General features: G+C 39.6%; 1 protein-coding gene across 2 annotated transcripts in view; it reads right to left on the bottom strand.

Annotated features, from left to right (window-relative positions):
• KIAA1328 (KIAA1328 ortholog) overlaps positions 1–23569 on the bottom strand; it is a 171602-nt gene that overhangs the window by 84097 nt on the left and 63936 nt on the right. For both annotated transcript variants that reach the window (XM_018920086.3, XM_050986599.1), the window contains exon 6: positions 18449–18576. In XM_018920086.3, coding sequence (XP_018775631.3) covers positions 18449–18576 — 128 coding nt within the window. The remainder of the gene's footprint in view (positions 1–18448; positions 18577–23569) is intronic.

The following is a 23569-nucleotide window of genomic DNA, read 5'->3' as shown; positions in this document are numbered from 1 at the left end:
ATGTGTTAGAAGTTTCCTGGAAGGAATGAGTGGTCTGACTTTCAATGGTCTTCTCTCTGCCCCCTTACCTGTAAATACTTGGTGGTAAGACACAGTTCCACCCACCTGGATCAGTGTGCTGCAAGGGCACATCCCTGCACTCAATGCCATCCAACACAACCAGCCCACGTTAAGAGAACAAGACATTGTTCTGGAGCAACACTGAGCTAAATGAAGTGACAGTAACCCACCAAGAAAACTAAAATGAAACTATCAGAACTAGGGCATGCATCTCTTTACAAACACTGTGCTTAAGCACTTTCTACAATCAGGTCTTTTATTCAGGGGTTTAATTTTAGACATCTAAGTATAAAAATTCTGGCCCATACATTTAATGGAAGCGTGCGACTGCCAAGCTGAGAATGTTAAATCTAATTTTAGTTTTTCTTTGCGCACTTGTTTTTTCACACAATTTCTGCAACTGAATAGGAAAATATCTGTGATATTTTCTGGACTGCATTCACAATACTCAATTTAGTCGTTGCATGTGGTGTTGTTACAAAGCCTACTCCAGTGAGTTGGAGCATTTTCATTACTGACAGTGAAATCAAAATTTAATTCTAAGCAGCTGAAGTATTTTCTGGGGATTTTTTTTTTAATGCTGAAAATTTCTATTAAAACTAATGTTAATATATTGGGATCTGCACACATTCTAAATTAGAAATTATAAGTTTGCTGAAAGTCTTCCTTTTAGATCTCTTTGTGCAACTATCACCTAGTTATTGTGCTACAGGCAAATTTTTGAATTTTCTTCCTCACAGAGATGGGCTCATAACAGGGATATATTGATTTAAGCTAGTTTCATTACTACTAATGCTCTGCTAAATTTTAAAGACAATGCAATATTGAACAGAATAATGTGTTCTATTAATAAGCATGCTATTGAAATACTGAGCAGATTTATCGCATTTGGATGTTCAAATAAACACTAAGATCATTTTATATATATCATCTCCTGCCTAAAAAGATGACTGAAATAGGATTTGATTTAAAAAACAATAATAAAAGCAACAAAAAATTGTTTGAATAATTAAGCAAACAATCAAAAGACTTTAATCAAAAGTAATATTCTCTAATGAGACATGTGTGGGCCTTGTTCAAAGCAGTACTTATTCCTTATTCACATAGATAAAAAGGACCTTTCAAGGCACTGGCAGTAGTAAAAGTTTGAGAAAAAAAGGTTTAAAAGGAGATTTAAGGTCTGTTTTGTAAATGAAATAAAGCGAAGATGGCAAAACTTTAAGTTCACACTGCACAGCGCCTGGCTCTTGCACACATACTTAAGCTGGCTCAGGAAACAGAAGCTAAGTATCCATGTCAGTGCAGTATCTGCTTGAGCCTGCTAATTAAGCTTGCTGAGAAGAACTAATTACTGATGCGGCTCTACTGCTTCTGGGAGCTGAGCTAATACCACTGTGTGGTACAACATATCAGCCTGTTCAGGGGGTACCTGACCAAAGCAGGGCACAAGCATGCCCTCAAGTAATTCATTTCTGATAACAAACAACAAATAAAGATCCTGTTTCTTCGCTGGTGACCCAGCATGTGATCTCCCACAGGCCCTCTCCTCTGTGCCTCATCTGCCACATAAAGAAAATGTTCCTGCAAGACTGCCTGAGCAGGGAAGGACTTACTGAAAGACAGGAAAATAAGCACCTTCTGAGCACTAGCGTAACTGCAGCCAAGGGTCTGCACACACTGAAATCTTCTTCATTAACTCTGCTACAAAGCATCCTCATTTCCTGCATTCTTGACTGCCACAAATACTGTACTAAGTGCTCAGGTTAAAAGAGAACACTTTAAACCATTTTCCAGCACAAATTTGAGCTGCCATAAAACATTCGCTTCCTATCTTGCTCTAACAGTTCTCCATAAGAATGTTTCTAAAATTACATGGGAATCCAAGCTGAGGGGGAGAAAGCAAGATTGTAATCAGAATAGCAAGCCCCGCTAGGGCAAACTACAACTGCTGGTTACTACTGCTATAAGATAACAGTGAGGCAGGCACAGAGCACCACTGTGCTCCCAGCAAGCACAGGGCAATATGCTTGGTGCGTATCCTTGCCTTTCCATCTCTGCTATCACCACTACATATCTTTCTACCATTTTCTGTTTGCATGCCAAACCATAAACTGGACAAGAATTCTGTTTTATTTACATGTGCAATGCCTTCCTAAATTACTCCAAGACTGATGACTGTGGTCCCTCCATTTTCCCACACCTCTGCAGTGACACAAATAAAGCAGAAAATCTAAATTTTGTTTCTAGCTTACTACAACAGTAGACAAAACCTGACAGTTCTCTTGGCTGTCAGTATATATTTCCAGGCTCAGGACCCTGTTGCCCAGAACACCACCAGACTGCCCAGTAAAGAGCCCATACACAGATGGTAAGTGTCAAGCTGTGCTTCTGCAAAATTGCAGCAGGGGCCAGAAATCTGTATCTTCCTTTAGTATTCATGCTATACCTAACAGAATGGAGCTTGAGCTTCTAAACACTAACACAATACAAACAACTACACTAATTCTTTATAACCTGCTATTTCTGCTTGCACATGCTGCCTGGCCTACAAAAGGTTATGCATATAAAATTGTTAGGTTACAGTTATTATCTTGTTAGAAAGAACATTTTAAGAGCATTTGAGGAATGAAAGGGCTTTTTTGTATTAATATTTCAGTAAAACTACAAGTGTGTAGTACTTGCTTCTGATGTATGAAAAACTAATTTCAATTCAGTAATGCAGCATAACTGCAACACCAAATCCCAACATGCCTCCAAATTCTTTAAGATATAAAATTAGGCCACAGTCAGAACCTAACCCAATCTTCACTAGTTCAGCAGAAATCTTCGACTGCCTAAACAAGCTCTCTAATCATGGCTATGTTGAAATTTCTGCCTGTCATATATTAAATCTTTATAACCTCAATACTGATTAAGTGTATTTTAAAACGTTCCCAACAATTATTGTCATTACAGAGGACCTCTCATTGACCTGTGCTGCATACTTTCTACTGTTCTTCCAATCATTTTATTCCCTATCCACATTGTCTCTACAGCTTCCCACAAAAGCATAAAAGCCTTTTTTTTAATTAAATGATCTCATCTTTGATGGGCAGCTCAACTTGGCAAACTGAAGACACCCGCTGTGTAGCAAAGGCACATACTTATTCTTACTTATAGAGTAAATTACAGAGTTTCTTCCAAGTTTGAGAGAAATATCAACTCTGGATATCCACAAAGCCCTCTTACCATGCACTTACAGATATTCTCCACAATGCCTAACTCAGAAGATAACCCTCTCAAGAAAAAATAACCTGGAATAATTCTTCTTCTGGGAGTATCTACTGAGATAGCATTATCAGTTCACAAGTATCAACAGAGCATGGCTATGTCATCTCCCTGTTTCTACCCTGTGTCTTTTTCTCATTCTGCTCTTACATTCTCATTTCACCCATTTACTGTTAATCTCCAGGTAATAACTTCTGTAACAAACAAGTTACAATGTCTGCTTTAGATAAACATTATGTAAACATCAGAAGTCTTCTGATTATCTTCAATCATTCTTAATCTATACTGGCTTACCAAGTAAAGTATTTGTCAAGTACTATGAGCCCTCTTCTCAATTATGTCCTAAAACAAGCTTTAAAAACTAAGTTCATAAAAGAAATAAGGATTGAGCACCTCAGGTCTCATGAACATATGGTCTTTAGCTAGTCACTCAAGATCCTTCCATGCATTCTTCTTCAAAGGATACACCCAGTTCAGCTGACATGTTCAAGATTATTTCCCATGCTCCTAAACTTTTGAAATAACTGACTGCAGCAATGATGAAATGAACCTTACCAAGTGCTCACTGGCAATTAGCTCACTTCCTAGACAGTACCAGCACGTGGTGCCAATCCTCTGGTTTCCATGAACAGGCACAGTCCAGGCATATTACTGCACCTCCAGTTTAATTAAATGTGAAAACCTGTGTGTCACCTGGTGTTCTGGGCCTTATTTAGGACCAAAATGAGAAGCAGCACTCAGAAGTAGCAACCTGAGGAGTCTAACACAACCCTGCTGGCATTTAAATGGTTTGCCATCTTGCATGAACACTATGGCTATTTTATCTCAAAAATAGAAAATTGACAATGGACTTGATTCAACACTCTTACACCAGCCCAACTGTTCTTATTACAATAGAGGACTTTGGTACAAAGAGAGTAATGCCATTATGAATCATGACAGTGCTTTATTCTTGTGGTTTGCAACACAGAACTTGAAAAGCTTTACAAGTGCTGGTAGGAAGCACGGTTGACCTCACTGTACAAATAGTGAGCTTAGGCACAGAAAGCTGAAGTAATTATCCAAAGGTCACAGAGCGAATCAGTAGCAGATGCAGGACAAGAAGCCACTTACATTCACTCCCAAATTCTGCCGTGTGCCCCTACTGCCTCCCACCCACTGCAGAGAAGTTATAAGTGTAAATCAATAACTGAGGTTATTGAACCAGTTTTTGGTTATTATGAACCAAAAACTTTCTGCATGCAGATTGCAGTTAGGTCACCCTCAAAGAAAGCAATGACAAAAGGGAAGGTGCTTAATGAATTTTTCAATGGTCCTTACATAAGGATACAGCAATCCAGGAGGAGGTGAGAAGATGCTCACTCTGGAAGCCCTGTAACAAGGCTGCAGTGACAAATCATTACTCCCAGAACACTGCTCAAGGAAATGTAATGCTGCCATCTTCCAAATGCTGGGTTATAAAACCTTTCACACATACAATATTTAAAACTGTGAATTACACCTCAGAATGTATCCAAACTTCTAACAGTATCAAGTCATGCTAATGGTTATCTGTTTATAGGTCAGAAGGGCAGTAAATTATTGCAATGGAAGGTAGTAAAGCCACATTGTATCCAGTTGTGCTGTTTAACAGGTGATAGTGAAAAGTAGGTGATGCATGGAAACTTCAAGTTTTTATAGCTGCTGCCTCAATCTATTTTCACTTATATAAAGATGTCACATTTTTAAACATTTAAAAGTCAAATTGTCTGGAGAATAGATTCATATAAAATTTATTTTCAGAAACTGATATTTAGCCTACTGCTATCAGCGTTGATTGCTCTTATGTATAAGCTTTATTCAAGTTTCTACAGGTTTGAAAATACAAAGACTGACATTTCAGATCCCATACTCAAGTGTGTCATTAACCAGAAATTGAAATGGGAACATTTCCACTTTCTCAGAAATACTCAGTTTGTTAGGGTGGTAAGTGCATTAACTGTTTTTGAGTTTTTGTGAAGCTACTAAATATGACTCTATTTCAACACAGACAGGAAGGAGGAGTCACAATGGCAAAAAAAAAATCCTGAATTGGTTCCTTACCCAGCACAATATGCCCTGAGAATTAAATAGTTTCAAAGCTCTGCCAAAATAGATATTTGTAAGTGGCTAATGGCAGAAATGTTTTATTCTGTTTATGTCAAAGACACGTTTGTCAGGCACTGGACAGCCAGACAAATCAGGGTCTAATTAGTTCAGTCAATTCCCTCAGTTTTATCCTTTCAGTCTACACTGAGTTATTAAAGCATCAGAAATAAAATGCTACTGAGACAGCAATAAGGGAAATAAGATGTCAGAACTCTATTAACAATGGCATTTTCAGGAAGCAATGTAAATAGAAAATCAAATTTATGCAAGAAATATATATCAGTAAGTAATACTTAATTTAATCATGCTGCATTTATCTTCAAAGCAGCTTTCATATCCAACAGATTTTAAAAAAAAAGCTTCAACACATCAACATTGTGACTTCTTTGGAACAGTGACCATCATTCAGATTCAAATTCAGTTGCCTACCCAATACAAGAGGATATCGGTCCTCAATCCAAATACTACAGTTATACAAATAACAGTATGTGAGTAATAATTTATTCCACCCTCGACATTTAGCCAGCTCAGAAAGAACGTGTGACAGTTAAGCAGTTGCAAGATAAAAAGAACCGGAAAATGCCACATTCTACTGAAATGACAGGAAATATTTAGGTAGACAGAATGTAATAAATTTGGCAGACTTATGAGAGTTTAATTGCCCCTTTGTGGAAAGAGATAAATACATGTGAAAACTGTAACTGTGAGGACCAGTTCCTGGGAGGAACAGCTTTCTGTTGGAGGTGTCTAAATCTTCATTACTTGAATATGACCATCAGAGAAAGGAAATTTTCCTACCCAAAACAGTGATGGCTATGCTGGCAGCAGCAGCTCCCAGCTCTGCACCTGGCACCAAGGGAACAGTGGCGTCCTGCCCCAGAGGTTTGTCACATGTACTCACAAATTACTGGCCCTGCAACAGTTCACATCTGTTAGCACACACATCGAGAACTTTCCTACTTCAAACAGCATCTGCCACCCAAATAACTGAGCCTTACTGCTCCCAGATGTCCCCAGAACTTTTTTCCTGCCCCAAACCACTGTGAAACAGTGCATTTTACTGTGATGGCTGGCATGTTCCATGTTAGCTCTCACTCAAGTTATCCTGTCTACCAAACCATGATATGGAAAGATTCATCACTAACACAGAGAAAAAAAAAATTGATGATTACATCCAAAGAAAAGATTTCTCCTAGGCTTCTGATAATTTAAAAAATTACCAGCTCTCCACTTTACAGTGTTTCTGACATTTCAAAATGTTTTTGTAATATTCTTAAACTTTTTATTTAATGTTTATTTTAACAGAAGCTTTAATCTATTAATTCAATCTTTTAACTTTCTTCTACTTGGGAAAAAAGGGTTAAAAGGGAGTAATGAACACCTCTGGTTTCGCCCAAATCTGTTTGACAGCCATTTGTTCCCACACAAATATGCCAACTTATGGGTCCAAAAGATTGAAGACAAATTAAAAGTAATGCTCAAAATACTTGTTAATTTTAAGAGAAGGGATTAGTTCTACATGTAAAGAGCCTTAATAGGCTCTGAAAATCAACAAGCCAAACCAGAAAAAAACATGCTCCTACTTATTACTTAGGGTTGCACATTTCACATGCAGTGTTGATCATCTTAGTGATGATCACATCTAATCATTCAGGAAAAAGTAAATGGAGTATCTTCAAATTAAAAAAAAAAAAAATCATCTAATAATATCTAAACTGAATCATCTGCTGGATTTGAGTAACTTTCTGCAAGTGCCTCACAGTTTCACTCTTGCCATGTACACAGGGACCCAAGAGTGACTGACATTGCTGTCACTCATCATTACAAAGAAGGAACCAGGGAGTAACTTTCCAATATGCATGTGTTGACTGAGTTACATGATCTGACTGAAAACACTGAAAGGGAATAGCTGCAAGTTTTCAAATACTTTTTATCAAGCAAATCTGTAGTCCTCTACATTTACTTCTTCTAAACAAGCACAATATTACAAGCACAGTGTTTTCAATAAACTGTTTTAACAGAATTAATCCTAAATAAACTGATACTAAGAATGCAGAAGGGTGTGTCTACACAATAGAGGATTCTTGTATTTTACTCACAGAAGCACAGCTGTCCATTTCAGATGATATGATTCTTTTAACATCTGATGAATAAACACATCCATGAAATGGATCATATAATATGTGTATCTGCCTTGCATCAGCATGGGAGGGAGGAGTTTTTCCTATGTTGAGTACTTGTTTTTCCTAACCCAGCACTAGCAAAAAGACTGCCTTTTTGTAAGAATTAACTTATGTGTGGAGAAGTCCCAGGCTAACTTAGCTCTCCTTATATTATCTTACAACTGGACCTACAATTCAACTTTGCATTTACACAGCATTTTAAATTCACTGAGCTTACATTCTTTAACAAACACTGGGCATCATCTCCTATTTAAAGAGAAACAAACTAATCCAGAAAGCAATTAAATAATTTGATGGTGATAGTAACAGAACAGAACTAGATCCCAATTCATCTACTTGCCAGCCCTCACCTACCTGGGCAGACCACAGTAGCAGTCACAGCTGCACACTTGCATGTAGAATTGTCATAGTCAGCACAAGTAATGAAAAATATTAATCAAACTTTCTCATGTCCCTTTAATGATATAATGAAAAAATGAAAAACAATGGCCTAAATATTTAAAGACCTTTTTAAATGTGTCTGTGAACTCTCATTTCTGCAACTAAAAAGGACTGCCTCCAGACCTACTCCTAGCTCTGATTTTACCTCAAGCTTGGAATTTATAGTAAGGGCGTAAGATAATGTTTCAAAAGGCTGACATCAGCTGATTAACCTTAAGTTATAAATGAATAAATCTGGGACTGATTTCCAAGTTAAGATTTAGAAAAAACTGGAAATACTATAGTCACACAACCAGACAGATTAATATATTCAAAGCTTGCTTACATATATATCAGTTCCACTGGGAATGCTGAACTTGTGCTGATGTTTCAGCCACAGGTTTTTGTGTTCAACAGGTGCTAAACATGGGTTTCCTAGAAAGGAGGTTACTTACAAGTCAGTCTGTGTGTTCATTCACTTGATGTTTGCACATGCACCCAGGAACACAGAACAGGTGGCTTTCTGCACTGGGAAGCTGGTCAGAACCAAGTCCTTCCCACATGTATGCTGATGCCAGAACACCACTGTGCATCCCAGGTCCTTTATCCCTCTCAACCTCAAAACCTCCAGGGACCCCAAGGAAATGTGCTCACACTTAATGCAGAAGTTACAGTTAAAAATAATCATTCTGTCTCCTTCAACCCCATACCTAAACATGCACAGTCATTACAAGGGACACACTCAAATACACCAAAACCACAAATGACAAGGAGTCCTGCAGCTGAACAAGTTCTGAAGGATAAGTATTAAAAAAGAAGCCACAAATGTTGCACTTCATATGAGAGGCATAAGGATCTCTGGAAAAGAAATGGTCTCCACAGCTGTCACTTAACATTTACATGAGTGATTTCAGTTGCTCACAGGCAACTACCTTTGCAGTCCTGTGCTCCCACTTAATGAGACAAGTTCTCCATTAAAATTTTCAGTCTCATTTTCTGTAACCATGAACATAAATGGCTCCTGACTAAAATTATGTTCTCAATATGACTGAATTAAAGCTTTTCTGCTCAGGTTTAAAAGTGACAGCCTGCAAGAGTAGGTCCTTGACCTAGTCACAGAAGAGACCAAGGTTCTTAGAATCACACAAGCATTTCAGTTGGAAAAGACTTTTAAGATCACAAAGTCCAACCATTAATCCAGCTCTGCCACGCTCACCACTAAACCATGTCCCCACATCCACACATTTTCTAAATGCTAGCAGGGATGGTGACTCCACCACTTCCCTAGGCAGGCTGTTCTAATGAATGACCCCTCTTTCAGTGAAGAAATTTTTTCTCATATCCAACTTAAAACTGTCCTGGCACAATTTGAGGTCATTTCTTCTTGTTCTGTCACTTGTTACCCGGAAAAAGAGACCGACCCACACCTGGCTACATCCTCCTTTCAGGTCACCGCAGAGTGTGAGAAGGTCCCCCCTGAGTCTCCCTTTCTCCCGGCTGAGTCCCTGCAGCTGCCTCAGCCACTCCTCTCAGGCCTGTGCTCCAGACCCTTCTCCAGCTCTGTTTCCTTCTCTGGACACACTCTGGCTCCCCCAGTGTCCTCCTTGCTGTGAGCAAACAAAGCCAAACACGAGGTTCCAGGTGTGGCCGCACCTCCGTGCCCCAGCACAGGGGGATGGCACTGCCCTGCTCCTGCTGGCCCCTCTATTGCTGGCACAAGCCCGGTGCCATTGGCCTTCTTGGCCACCTGGGCACATCCAGCTCGTGTCCAGCCACTGCTGACCAGCACCCCCAGGCCCTTTCCCACTCAGCAGCTTTCCAGCCACGCTGGCTTGTTGTGACCCAGGGACAGGAGCCAGCACTTGGCCTGCTTGCACCTCACACAATTGGCCCTGGCCCATGGATCCAGCCTGTGCAGATCCCTCTGCAGAGCCCCCCTGCCCTCCAGCAGGTCAGCACTCACACCCAGCTTGGCCTTGTCCTCAAGCTGACTAAAGGAGCTCTTCATTGCCTCACTCAGATCACCAATAAAGATACAAAACGGTACAGTCCAGAGCTCTGGGGGACACCACTAGTGACCAGCTGCCTGCTGCAAGTAATTCCATTCACCAGCACTCTCTGGGCCAGGCCAGCAGCCAGTTTTTTTTCTCCAGCCACCAGTGCACCCATCCAAGATATGAATAACAAGTTTCTCCAGAAGAATGTTGCAAAAGACAGAGTCAAAAGCTTTACTAAATTACAGGTAGACCCCAGCTCAGCCTAATCCACCAAGCAGGTCTTCTTTATGAAAATTCTTCTGAAGTTTTAGAGCAGAGACATTAATCAGATACATCATACAACTAAGGTACTGATCTTTATGACTCAGCTCCAGAGAGTAAAAAAGATTTTTTGAAATTACAGACCAGAATACAGAAGACATCCTGAGTGTTTTTCTGGTCTGCTCCAGTCAATAGAATTGCTACCACTTATGGAGAACAGATGGGGAAAGACTTAACATGGAATTAAATGCATCTATTAAAGATTAATGAAAAATTACTTTATTTCAAGGCAGAGATCAACCTCAAGGTAATCCAAACTTCCAAGAGAGGTCAGAGGACATCATTTGCTTTCCTGTACTCTAAATCTTAGTAAGTAACTCAGTCAGCCTGAGAGGCCATGCATATGTGTGGGTAGCTTTGAATACTTATGCTTCAGATTGACCATTTTCTTGCATAGGCAGGAGAAACTCATGTATCCTCTTTTCTGTTGATGGTACTGTGAAACATCTTTGGCACATGATGGCACTGAATGTCTACATGATCTGTTTCTATCCATGTTCCAAAATCTGAAATTATACTAACAAAGTTTCAAAATATGTGTGTTGCTGTAACTTAGAGGAACATGCCAGACATTTTCTAGAATTCACCATAAATAGACAGCAACAAAAAATTGTTATGCAATGCTATTTAATGTGATATTTAATGCATTCACTGGATCAGAGACAGGCAATCACACTGCTATAAAGCAAAAAGCACATGCAACATGTATGTAGATGTGCAGTAAATGCTGTAGATGCCTAGTCTGTGCTCATGCCACCTCACCAGTAACAACCTGCTTATAGAAGGAGATGAGTGCAGCTGTGTCAAGAAATTTGTCCTATGGTGGATAAAATCCTGGAAGGAGACTCCTTACAAACTTCAAATGGCAAGCTGTGCATCAGAAAAACTTTAAGTCCAAACTTTTTTGCAGCTCAAAATGAAAGACTCAAGCTAAATCTTAGGGTATTCAGAACTAACTCGAAGAGATATTTCTGCAGGCAATCATCCTGGTACAGACAGATAACGAATTCCCACCTTCTTAGTTGAAAGAAAATTATACCCTCGGCTCTCATGAAAAATCTTTCTGCCATACAAAGACCAACCTTTAGTGCCCTGAACTGATAATCACCTGGCTTTCATTAAATAAAGACACTTCTAATTAAACAACCTGATCAACACACAAAAATGTGTGCTTTGCAGGCAAAAAATGGCAAGCAATTTATCTTTCAATATAGTAATCACTTATATCACACTAACTGTAATCTACAGTGATGAATAAAGGTATTTAGATTATGAAATCCTAGATGAGTTACTGACTGTATTCATTTCAACAGCAAGAAACAGCAACTCAAAATGTTTGCATTTTCAGGCAGAGGATTCCAATTTCAATCCAATACAAACTGGATTGGCCCAGAAACATTTTCACTTTTTACCAAAATATGTTCTCACTGGATGATCTCCCTCTTGAAAGGCTGGTGAAGAGAGAATACCCAACAGTCAAAGAAAAATTCATGTTGGATGGGAACTGTGCTAGTTATCTGGTCTACAGCGCACCAAAACAAGGCAAGCTTCAAAGAACATTCGGTTCCTGGTCCCACTGGGCTTTGAAAGCTGCCAGGGTTGATTTTCCTGAAGTTCAGGAAAGTAATGTTAATCACAACATGAAGGCCATGACATACTTGGAGGAATCAGACAAGTTTAGGAACTGGGAACTGGTGAATCAAGGATCTAAGTACACGAGAAACTGATTTTCCAGAGTCTCAAGTTTTGAAAAAGGCTAAATACTGCTGAATCAAAGGGCATGTGCATAGGTCAAATGGGCTGTACAGCAGTAGTGACAGCATATGGCTAGACAGCTGGTATTCTTACACTCCTAATGACTGCCAGGTAAACAGGTAACTCCACAAAGTGAAGGATAGAACGGAAGGTTCCTTCCTCAAGGCCTGCAACATAACACAAAATCTTTGAGAGCAACTGCATTCATATGCAGCCTTGAATCCACTGAAGAAAGCCATACTCCCACTTCAAAGTGAGAGGATGCTGGTGAGTATGGGCCACAATTCACTCTCCCAAGAGCCACTACAACACTAGACTGGAGAAATTGCAATATGAGATCTAAGAGTTTGCAAAGTGCTTCTCAAGGACAGGCAGTTCTGCTGCAAATTTGAATTCTCATGTAAATCCAGAGGCGATGTTTCACAAGTCTAACAGTATCATCAGAAGCTTACAAAGCCAAGAGGATGTTTTGATCTCAGAGAATGGAAATGAAGGCACTGTCTTCTTTCCAGATTTATCCTCCAAGAGAAAAACATACACCAGGCATGACTTTTCACCCAAGGATAAGATAGGAGGGACAGTTTTTAAAGCTAAATGGATGAAACTAAAAGAGGCATATACAAAGAAAACAAAAGAAAAATGAAAATATTTTAAAAGAGACTAGAGACAAGGCTGATTAAAGACTGTCGAACAAAGAGATGGTGAACAGGCACAGATCTCAATTAAGCAGTGAACTGAGTGAGCTGACAGTGAAGTGCGTATCACCAGGAACAGTGTCATTCACATCAAGAAAACAGACTGGGCAAGCCAAACAGTTCTACTGTGGCACACTTTCCAGGAGATGGAGTGTGGGTGGAATTCTGTTGTGAATGCTAGCAACGCAGAGGTATTGCAATACTGATATTTCCTTCGCTTTGCTTAAATATTTATATCCATCTGCATTCCTGTTCAGTGTTAACATTTTTTAGAAAAGACAGGTAAATTAACAATGACCTAGTAACTTAGAGGTAAAAGGAAAAAAACTATTTTTTTTCATGCTATTACAGGGTAGTCTATTCCAGACCACCTAAGTTTCAAATATCAGTGCTAATCACTTTGAACACCCATGAAAAAGCACGTGAAACCTGACATTCTCAGTAAAAAAAAATCAGAAAGAATGAGGATAAAAACATTATCTCATTTTTACAGATAAGAGAGGCACAGAGAGAGATCAGAGGATTTGCAGAAAGCAACACAGGTAAGGCAAGGCTATTCCTGACAGTTACTCATGCAAAAACCGTCTCTGTATGGCCTTGCAAAATTATTCCAATACCCTTGAGTCCCTAGTCAAATTAGTTCTTTATTTATTATCCCAGTTTTCAAGTATCTTTCAGATGGGCTCATTCATTGTTCCCATACAGCTGGGTAAACAGACAAAGTCAATTCCATGATGAAGGTTTACCTTATAGCATTCAAAACCCTTTGCATATGTGGGATTTTTTTTTTTTTTTCTTTAAGCAAGCTAAGAATGTGTTTAAAGGTGACCTGTGCTGAAAAAAAATGGAACTGGGGAAGTTTGGGAACAATCACAAAGGAAAGGCTTCTGAAGATTCGTGTGTTTCAATATCTTTTTCAAAGGAAAAAATTAATACAACAAATAAGTAATGTTTGAAGCTTTAGTATGTAATCATCCTTATTAAGGCCAAAAAAAAAAAAATGGACAAGAATCTTAGTTGCCAATATCAAAAGAAAGCAAGGCTTATTCATTTTTGCAGATAAAGGCTTTCTTAGGACTTTACTGTGAAACTGATACAACTACATTCAACAATTTTTAAGAAGCGATTAAAGAAAAATAGCAACATAATCAAAAAAAAGGTTTTTTAAAAAAAAGCCTTCCTGAAAGTCAACTTCGTTAGGATTTTACCACATGCCCAAAGCGAACCATATCTTTCAGGATGCTTGCATGGTGCTTAGCATTGAGGAATAACCTTGTTCCTGATGAGGGCCGCTGGCAACCCCCAAAAGAGGGGGCAAACTTTAGAACACAGAGGGAGAGGGGAGATGATACACCATTGAAATTAAATTCTTGATATTTCTTTCCATCTATATTCCCACTCCATTCCCAGGCGTCTTCTACACGAGGAAGAACTGAAGCCTCACACACACACACAAGAATCTTTGTGAACCAAGGGAATCAGCAGATGTGTGGGTAATCTTCCACAAATAAGAAACAAACGCTGCCAGCTGTACTTGTAAATTCAGAGATTAACATTAATAAGCAGTGCTAAGATTACAGGTATTATCTTTCCTTAAGGTGATAGAGCTCAAGAACCCCAGTTCTGCAGAAACTCAGCTGCCTGTCCAACTTTAGTGCCTCAAGTCCTACCCTACAGAGCAGAACATCTACAGATTCATCAGCCAGAATGTGCCACATCAAACTGGATTCTTGACACTATTTAAGATGGCAGTGAAGTAGTGAGCATATAAACTAGGTCAGTCATGATTATCTAGAACAAGGGCAATTTTCTTTACATGTTTGTGTAAAGCATATGAAAATGGCAAAGACTGAACGTTTGGGTGCTGCAGAGGGTATGTCCAAAAATCATTTTTGACAGAAAAGTTTAAATACATTTTACTATGAATTATATTTTCTATTAACAGCAAGGCAGAAGCCTATTTTTCAGTAGAGCTCTCCCTTTACCAAAGTGGTATCTCTCTGAATCTGAGTCAACTTTAGTGACCACTTTAATATTCACTTTACAATTAATGCTTCTTTTTATGGGTTGGTAGAAGGTAAACCAATTTCAGTTCGGCTTCTAGGTATTGAATTTATTATAAAAAGTTATGTACTTAAAACTCCTATAATGAAACCAGAGGCATCATGAGATAGTAACCTAGAGTTAATGCTGAGAAGGCCAGTTTGAATAATTCAATTCATGTCACCCTTAAGTATCTTTTCAAATGGAATTAACTTATCTCACGAAAAAAAGGAAGTTCCATGTTCCAGTTACTGATTATTGACTCCACAAGAGTTCTGACTTAAATCATCTTACCACCATCTTACCAGCAATTTTATTTCACTACTACCAGGATGCTTTTTTACATTTTGAGGGCTGACTTTCATTATAAAGAGGCAGTATTAGCTAAGAGGAAAACACAGTTTCAGAGTTACTGCTATCATTTGGTGATACTAAAACAGACAAAAATAAAAGTTAACACCAAAGTGTCTGCATTAGTTCAGTACAGCTACAAACCAGGGCTGCATTTCAGCCACATGGACACAGCTACTGCAGTCATTTACATCCTGTAAAACTCCACCTCTTTTTACAACAATGCCATCGATGTTTGGTAAGCTGCTGTTCTCTTGACCTGTTAATTGTCTTATTCTGACAGAAAACCCAGCTTTTAGACACTGAAAGAAGATGTTTCCAAATACCTATCTAAGCCCAGGGGAAAGTGACAGCTCATGATCCAAATTATGGTAAGGTAAGAATGAGGGAGACAGGCAGGTGAAAAGCAGAAGCAGGAGGCTTTAAGATACAGGTGTAGCACTAGAAATTACTCCAAACTAACAAGTAGGAAAAAGGGGGGGAAATGAACGGAAACAAGAAAGAACAGCTCAAAACAGGCAGAACAAAGAAGTGCTTCATTACAGAGTACAGCTGTGCAGTCCAATGTTTCTGCAAGAGACGGGAAAATTGGAACATCGTACATCGAAACACAGAGACCCCGGTAAGATCAGCAGTGTCCTGTAATAGGAAACGCTGATTATGTCTCCTACACAGTTCTACAAAGAGAAAACTATGTGACAAACTAGCTATCTTGCTTTAAACCCAGACATACCCAAGATTTCCTTAACCCAGAGAAAATCAAGTGAAAAGGAAAGGATTTCAAATGGATTTGGACTCAAACAAAACTCACAAAGACTTCCATTATCCTAACATTTCAATAAAATTGCTCTTGTCAAAGTCCACCTTAAAACAGAAAGGGAGAGCACAAAAGCTTCAGTGGGGCAGGAGGAACTGGCACGGGCAGTACTCGGAGCAGGAGGAGAGTGTTCTGGGTCTGTCCTCTTCCAATTCTTTCCTCTCAAAAATCCCTCCCTGCTCTGCTCCCCTTCAACAGATTCCATCAGGCACACGGAACAATGCCGTGTAGCCTGAACTACTGTGTTAAGACAACACTCAAAGAGAACAAAAAACACTCCAAGAGAGACCCATCAGGACACTAAGAGCTCCCAGTTCAGGTATTAAAAGGTGTGCGAAAATAACACCAAGTCCCATCAAGAGCAGCCCAGTGACCCCTCTTGGGTTTCAAAAGCCATCCCATGAAGGGTGAAGGAATGTGTGAGGGAGAGAAGGGACAGAATGCAGCAGTCCTGCTCACCTCTTTACAGTTTCTAAAGTGTAAGGAGAAACACAGCACAAAGTGCTTGTTTGGGTGAAAAATATAGAGCCAAATGCAAAGAGCGAGAAAATTGAAGAGGAAGGCTAGAAACATCAGAAACACTTTGCACGCCATAAGAAAAAAACAGTTGAAGCATGTTTTGACAGGTTTTTATCTATGCCTACAATGCTTTGCACACAACAAGAGGACTAGGGTAATTTCAGACCTGCTAGGCTGGAGCTGTAGAGTATGTTACCATAAATGAAATGTCAAGGCAAACTTCGATATAATATCTGAATTTGCATTTGTGGACAAAAGTACCTGTAAGCATAGAGAAAAGAAATAATGGAATCAAAGATGAGCTTGATAGAACTTTGCACATGAAATCAGGAAACATTTTTAAAGAAGCCTCTATGTATACACTGATAGAGTGATTAGGAAGACAGAAGAACAAGAGGAGATGAACATGGATTGTTGAAATAATTTGATAGTCAGTGGGCTGAAAGTTTCCTATTATCTGCTTCCATGCCTTTGTCCTGTAGATGTGATGACATTGGATCCCTCCATACTAAGGGCTAACCTAGTATAGGATAAATGTATTTGAAGTTGAAAGGCTAGAAATTAAATATTCAGGGGAAAACCTGAAAAAAGAATTGGCATCATCCAAAACACAGCTACGACAGTGCTTCTGGACTCCTCTCCATTTTACATGGAGATCCCCAGCAAGCTACATGCCATACAAGCAGAAACACAGAAATCATCCATTCTGGGAGGATATTCCTGTTTTGAATTCAATGACATCACAAAAATGGACGGCAGATACAAACACAAAAGAATGGAAACGAAATGTTTATAAAAGGTTAAAAGCCTGACAAACAGCTCAATGTCCAACAATGTTGGACCAAAAAAAAAGCTAATAAACAAGCTAAAAAAACACATAATCAGGACCAAAAAACCCCCATTCCTGATGCCAACGAAGTCACAGAGTATTGCTACCTGCTTCCTGAGAGAATTAAAAGATTCCCTCCTGCACAGCATCCAGTCTCCTGAGAAGCAGGATCTGCCTGTATAGACAGCAGGGAACTACTGAGACCTCCTTTTGGATACTCTGTGCTGATGACTTTACTTCTAGCCCTGTTATAAATAAGCTTTTAAGACTGTTCCAGAAGAAGAGGGGATCAAGGGCATAACCTCTACAAAAAGGCATGGTCTTGGATAGGATGGATTCTGGAAGTCGTCTGCAGATGGAAGCTGCTACCAGAGAACAGCAAGCAAGAACATGGGGTAGAGCACTTGCATAGGCAGTCTTCTCTTCCAGGGTATAATCTGCAATCAGCAGGGACAAACCAAGCACCCAGCTGCCAAGGGAAAATCTCAAGCAACCATGTTCTCAAGGCTTTGGATCCCTACATACAAGAAACATTTTCCCACTTAATTTAACACATATCTCTAGTAAACATTTTCTGGTTTTAACTGCATATAGAACTACAGGTCTTCTATAAATAGCTCAAATCAGATGAGCTGCTTTACAGACTTGAGACAGCTCTTATTGACCAAATACATCATCTGTAATGCCCTTTTCAATCATCAAAAGCCACAGTGAAAATGGGAAAGGCTATATGTACAGTGACTGCAATTATTTTCCTGTTTAAATAACAGAACAGGAAGCATAACAGCATCTCAACTTTTTCCTTGGCAAAGGTGTGGGTTACCATGACTCCTACTCCATTACAACATGGTCAATTAAGTTCACCCCTTCTACTGACCCAAAACTTGTCGGGGTTTTTCTCTTTGTTTTCCTGCAATCCGTGGATTAAGGCAAGGACTCATGGGAAACCAATCACAAAACAGTATTCAGCACCGTAAGATGTAAGATAATACACTCACAATCTCAAAAAGATGTTTTCACTTGGTAATTTAAATAAAAAAGAGATGGTAAAAAAAAGAGCTTACCTTCTGCTCCTTTTCCTTGGCAGCACTGAGTTCAGAAAGGGAGTGTGATAGTTTTTCTTGCTGCTCAGCTAGGTACTTCTGATAAAGGCTCAAAAGTTCTTGGCATTCTCTGTACTGCTGCTGCAGAGGTGAGACATCAGAAGTTAAGGGAAAAACACTCTTTAGCGAACAGTTAGAGCCAAATATATACCAACTTACTCTGTGTAAATCTGATTTAGATCCATAACAGTTCAATTTAAAAACAGATACCATGTGTTTGAGTAGCTCCTAATGATGATAAATCTGCCTAGAGATGAAGGTTCAAGTACAACCTTCTTCCTTACTCAGAGTGGAAAAAGAAGAATTGCACCAAATTCTTTTACCATTGGAAAAGGGATAGCAGCAGGAGACAGGTGATGACATTGTTTCAGCTGGAACAACTACAACCCTCTTATTTGTATTCAGCAAAGCCAGCCATTACCAATGTTTATTTATAAATAAATAAATAGCCAGCCAAGTAAGTAAATAGTCCATTTTTAAGCACAGACATCAATTCACAAGCCCACATACCCAAATCCAATCTCTTTGCTTGAGTGCCAATGGCTCAAAACCCCACAGCCACAGATGCAGTGCTAGAGGCCTTTTACAGACCAGCAATAATTTTTGGACAGTAATCTGGAGAAGCAGCAACTGTGGTGTTTGCAAGGATATTAGCAACAGTGTCCTGCCTTGCTTGCAGCATTGAAATTCCAACAGGAGATAAATCTGCTCTTCACCTGTCATTGTGTAATTCCCGTAATTCCCTCCCTTGCTCATGTAGCATGGTAAACCATTTATGCTCCCCTCTCTCCCCCCTCACTTTTAATTATGCATGCAGATGGGATAAGGGCTCGCTGTCCAAAGAGATTACTCTGAATAAATACTTTAATAACAAGTCACTGCAATTAAGGTAGGGAACAAAAACTTCTTCAATCTTTAAAATGGTGTTGAGTTACAGATTTCCTTAACATTTTTATGATCTAATCATTGCTTCTGGGCAAATTCATGTTGCAATCACTTTTGCCAATCATGGCTGCATAAATAACTCACTGCTTTGTTATTCCCTGTTATGACCCTAAGGGGTTTTCTGGGGTTTTTTTTTGGTGGTTTTTTTTTTTTTGTTTGTTTTTGTTTTTGGTGGGTTTTTTGTTGGTTTTTTTTTTTTTTTTGGTTTTTTTTTGTTCGGTTTCGTTGCCTTCCCCCTCTCCCCCCCTCCCCTCTACTTATTCTTTTGCAGGAGGGGTGGCCTTGCCAGGGCTTTTTTTTGTTGTTGTTGTTTGGTTTGTTTTCTTTCCTTTAAATAAAAGGCTACCGAGAGAATAAGCAAAACATTTTAGGAAGGAATGGAAGGTTAATAAACCCCAATGCTGAAATCAATCAGGCGAGCTCTCATAACACCTTTGCTCAGCACCTGGAAATATGGGAGGGTACAAACAATGGTCTTAACAAGCTAATTGCTTTCCAGAGCCAGCCTGCCTGAAGCTGGAGCTGTTTTACATTCCAGTTCATTTCGTCAGAGAGCACCAAAAGGCTGAAATGATTTGTGGTGGTCTCAGGAGTCTCTGCCAGCTATGATGTATATAAAAGGATTTTTTTTTTATTCCAGTTGTAACCATAGGCAGTAATGTTTATAGTAGGTGAACATATTAGCCTGGACGCAGGGCATGAATTTTACTCTAGCAAAAGCCAGTTCATTTATACAGCCTAAGAGTTAAATGTCGGTATTTGAAGACAAATTATAGGGAAATTCATTTAAACCCATGTTATGTGGTAGAATATAAAAACAGACAGTCCTATCTATCTTTATCAATTTTTTACAGCCCTCTTAATTCACTTTGCTTCCAGCAACCCCTTCCCCACAAAACAGATTTTGCCCTCTCCTCCCTCCCAGCGAGCACACTGCTGGCACCAGAAAAGCACACCCTGAACAGCCCTGGGGCACACAAGTTATGGCCAGGCAGCCATCCTCACTCTTGCCACAGTGCTAGCACCAGTTCTACTGGAAAGCCAGGCAACACTGCCTGCATTCCCAGGCCCCATTTGGGTTTCACAGACTGCAGAGCCCTCACGGTACACACGATGCCACCACCTCCTGCATGTGGCTACCAAACTCATTTAAATACAGCTTAAAACACAGTTTAATACAGTTTAAAATGCCAGCAAAGTATGCAAGCAAATCCTGATTGTCCAAAGGCCAGTTATGCAATCATGAGTGGGAAGGGCAATGGCACACATGAGCTTGAAGAGTGGCCAGGATGTCCCTGAAATTCTTGTGAGATTTGGTCAGCCACAGTAAAAGTCACTGTATTAGAAGATTAAAACCTTGTTCATTCACACAATCACTCTACATTAAGCAAAGCACTGTTACAGCCACCACAGTGTGAGTCTAAAGCCCTACTTTGCTTACTTAAGTAAACATGAAGCTTCTAATATGAAAAAAGAGTTCATTTGTTTGAGACACATGCAGAATAAAAGTATGGTAATTCTCAAAAATGTGCTGGTACATTTACTGCAGAATATCTTCTTAAGAAAAAAAAAAGCCTTAATATTAGATCTTACTCTCTCGTTCTATTGAATTTTTTGCTAAAAGCAGCATGATTATCTCCTTTTTTCTCCTACAAATTAGCCAGACAATACACAACACTGCCACAAAAAATATTTAAGTCATTCAGATATAACAGGATCGTGCATTTACTAAGGCAATACAGTCTTTGGAGAGACATGCACATTATAAATATTTTCATAATCCGCTTTAAAAAAAAATTGCAAGGTTTTAAAAACAGTATAGAAGTCCTAGAGATTATCATTTCAAATAAAATAATATACCTAAATGGAAACATTTGGTAATTCTTCATGTGTTCAGGAGCACAAATATTGAATTTGCAAGATGTTAGTTACCTGGGAGAAGTGGTACTTGGCATTTCACTGAAAGGTAGTTTTATGTCCAAGAAATATGCATTTGAATGTATTAGAGAAATACTTTTTATGCAGTTTATTAGTAAAGTATTGAGGTTGCATGTGGAGGAGGGGGAAACAAAAAAAAAACTTAGAAATGCAAAGGTTAGAATTCCAATAGCCACATTTACATGTAATACTGCAAGTACTACATATTTTATATAATAAATTAGGTAATTTTTTCACTGAATGTAAGTCAATGAATTAAGAGCTCATTTATGGCTCTTATGAGATAATAACCTCAGTGGAGATACCTGGCTTTGAGAGGAGGGGCTGCCAGCACACAGTGGTGACACGCCTACAGAAGCCAGGAATGGATGCCCAGGGAGCCAGGCAGGGAACAAAGAGCTTTTCCTTGGGGTGAAGCTCCACAAGAAGGCACAGCCAACCTAATAATGTTCAACTGCTCCCAAAGATACTCTCCCATGCACGCCTTCCGTCCACACCAGCTCTGCTGCCCCCTAGATTCCTCACTCCAGGCCCGAGCAAACTGTCCCAGCAAGGCAAAAAGACAGCCAGGCACAAGATCTGGCATGAGGTAAGCAGGGGGAGTGGAGCTGGGAGCAGAGGACACCTGTTCCAGCAATGGTTACCTGTCTGGGTGTGTTTATCCACCTTGCAAAGTCCCAACCCCTTCCTTCAGTTCCACTCTTAATCCCAGGCTATTAAGTCTGCTCCATGGCTACCTCAACTACTCACACCTTACTCCTTGCTGAAATACTGTCAGCCTCCCACAGGCTGAAGCAGGGGAAAAAAAAAAAAAAAAAACCACCAAAAAACTACAGTTCCTGCTTCCCCAGAAACTGGGAAGAGAAGGGCCAGACTCTAGCACACCCACTGACTCCCTTCACTGTTCCCCATCCACTGCTTCCACTGGCACTTTGAGCAGAAGTGAAGCCCAGCTTAAAGTCTCAAATGTTTTAGTTCAGAGCATCCAACATCTACCTAAGATGCTCTTGAATTCTTCACATCAGCCTCCACATGCTTGTGCAAGCTAGGTTCATGCTACAGCAATTCAAACAACTACTGGTCTCTTCAGGTCCAGGTTTCCAAAGGAAGACAACATCAGGTTGCTCCATGAGGACTATTTACCAAAATTCTGCTTTTCTTATATCACTTTTTGCAAGAGGGAAAAAGACAACCAAACCAGAAGACAGAGAATCTTCTCCTTTGAAAGAAGATTTCCTTGGGGGGGGCCTTTATAATTTAAGAAGAAATGTTTCATCTCATTTTATTAAAAGAAAAAAAGAAATTTAAAGCAGCTTCCAATCACAGTAAACTAAGTCTGGAAAAAACTTTTCTAGAAGCTACTAGCAAGAGAAGAGAACACAGCTAATGAGATTCTTCATAATCAATCTAATAACAAAGGCCTTCCTGTTTCTTCAGAATGTCTGTGAGAACTCACCACCTAGTGACACTTTCCTCACTGACTTGCCAAGAGCATTTTTGGGACAGGCAGGAGCTCTATTGCTGCCTTTTTACACTTGGGAAAACTGTCATGGGGAGTCTTTGGGCATGTCTGAGCACAGAGCTGCAGCCCAGCAGCCCCACACTCCTCAAGGCAGCTCCAGGATATGTGTCTTGCAGTTGCAAGGTAAACCAGCGTAGTTCAGGCACAGCACTAACAGACCAGATTCATCTTGCACCTGATTAGTTCAGAGTCTGAGTTTGCCTGCATTCACCCATGCAGAAAAAGCCCTAACAGACCTCCCAAGCATCAAACAAGATGCCCAGTGATGATTCATTCCCTGGGAATAGTCCCTGACTGTAGCTTCAGCTTGGACTGTCCTTTCACTCAGGGCTGCATTCTCTGATCCATGGCCAGAACAGAACACAAGAGCTGAATCTCCATCTTCAGTCACCAGATGCTGCAGTCACATCAGCCCCCATATCCAATGGAAGACTCTCTAGAGACTCAGAGCTATTACAGAGATATGCAAAGATGAATAAAGCAATCAAAGGAAAGAAAAAATCAAACACACACAAATTGGATTGGAATTTAAATCAGACAGCATTAACTTGAACTCTGTGGTAGAGATACAAGAAAGTTTCTGTGATGTGATGAAGAAAGTTTTTCGACATGTACACTCACAACCAGTAGCCACAAAGCAGTGGTCTTTTTAAATTCCTGTTTATGGACACGCAGCT

This window comes from Serinus canaria, chromosome Z, assembly GCF_022539315.1.
Source record: "Serinus canaria isolate serCan28SL12 chromosome Z, serCan2020, whole genome shotgun sequence".
Taxonomy (NCBI): domain Eukaryota; kingdom Metazoa; phylum Chordata; class Aves; order Passeriformes; family Fringillidae; genus Serinus; species Serinus canaria.
This window is presented reverse-complemented; position numbering and strand designations above follow the sequence as displayed.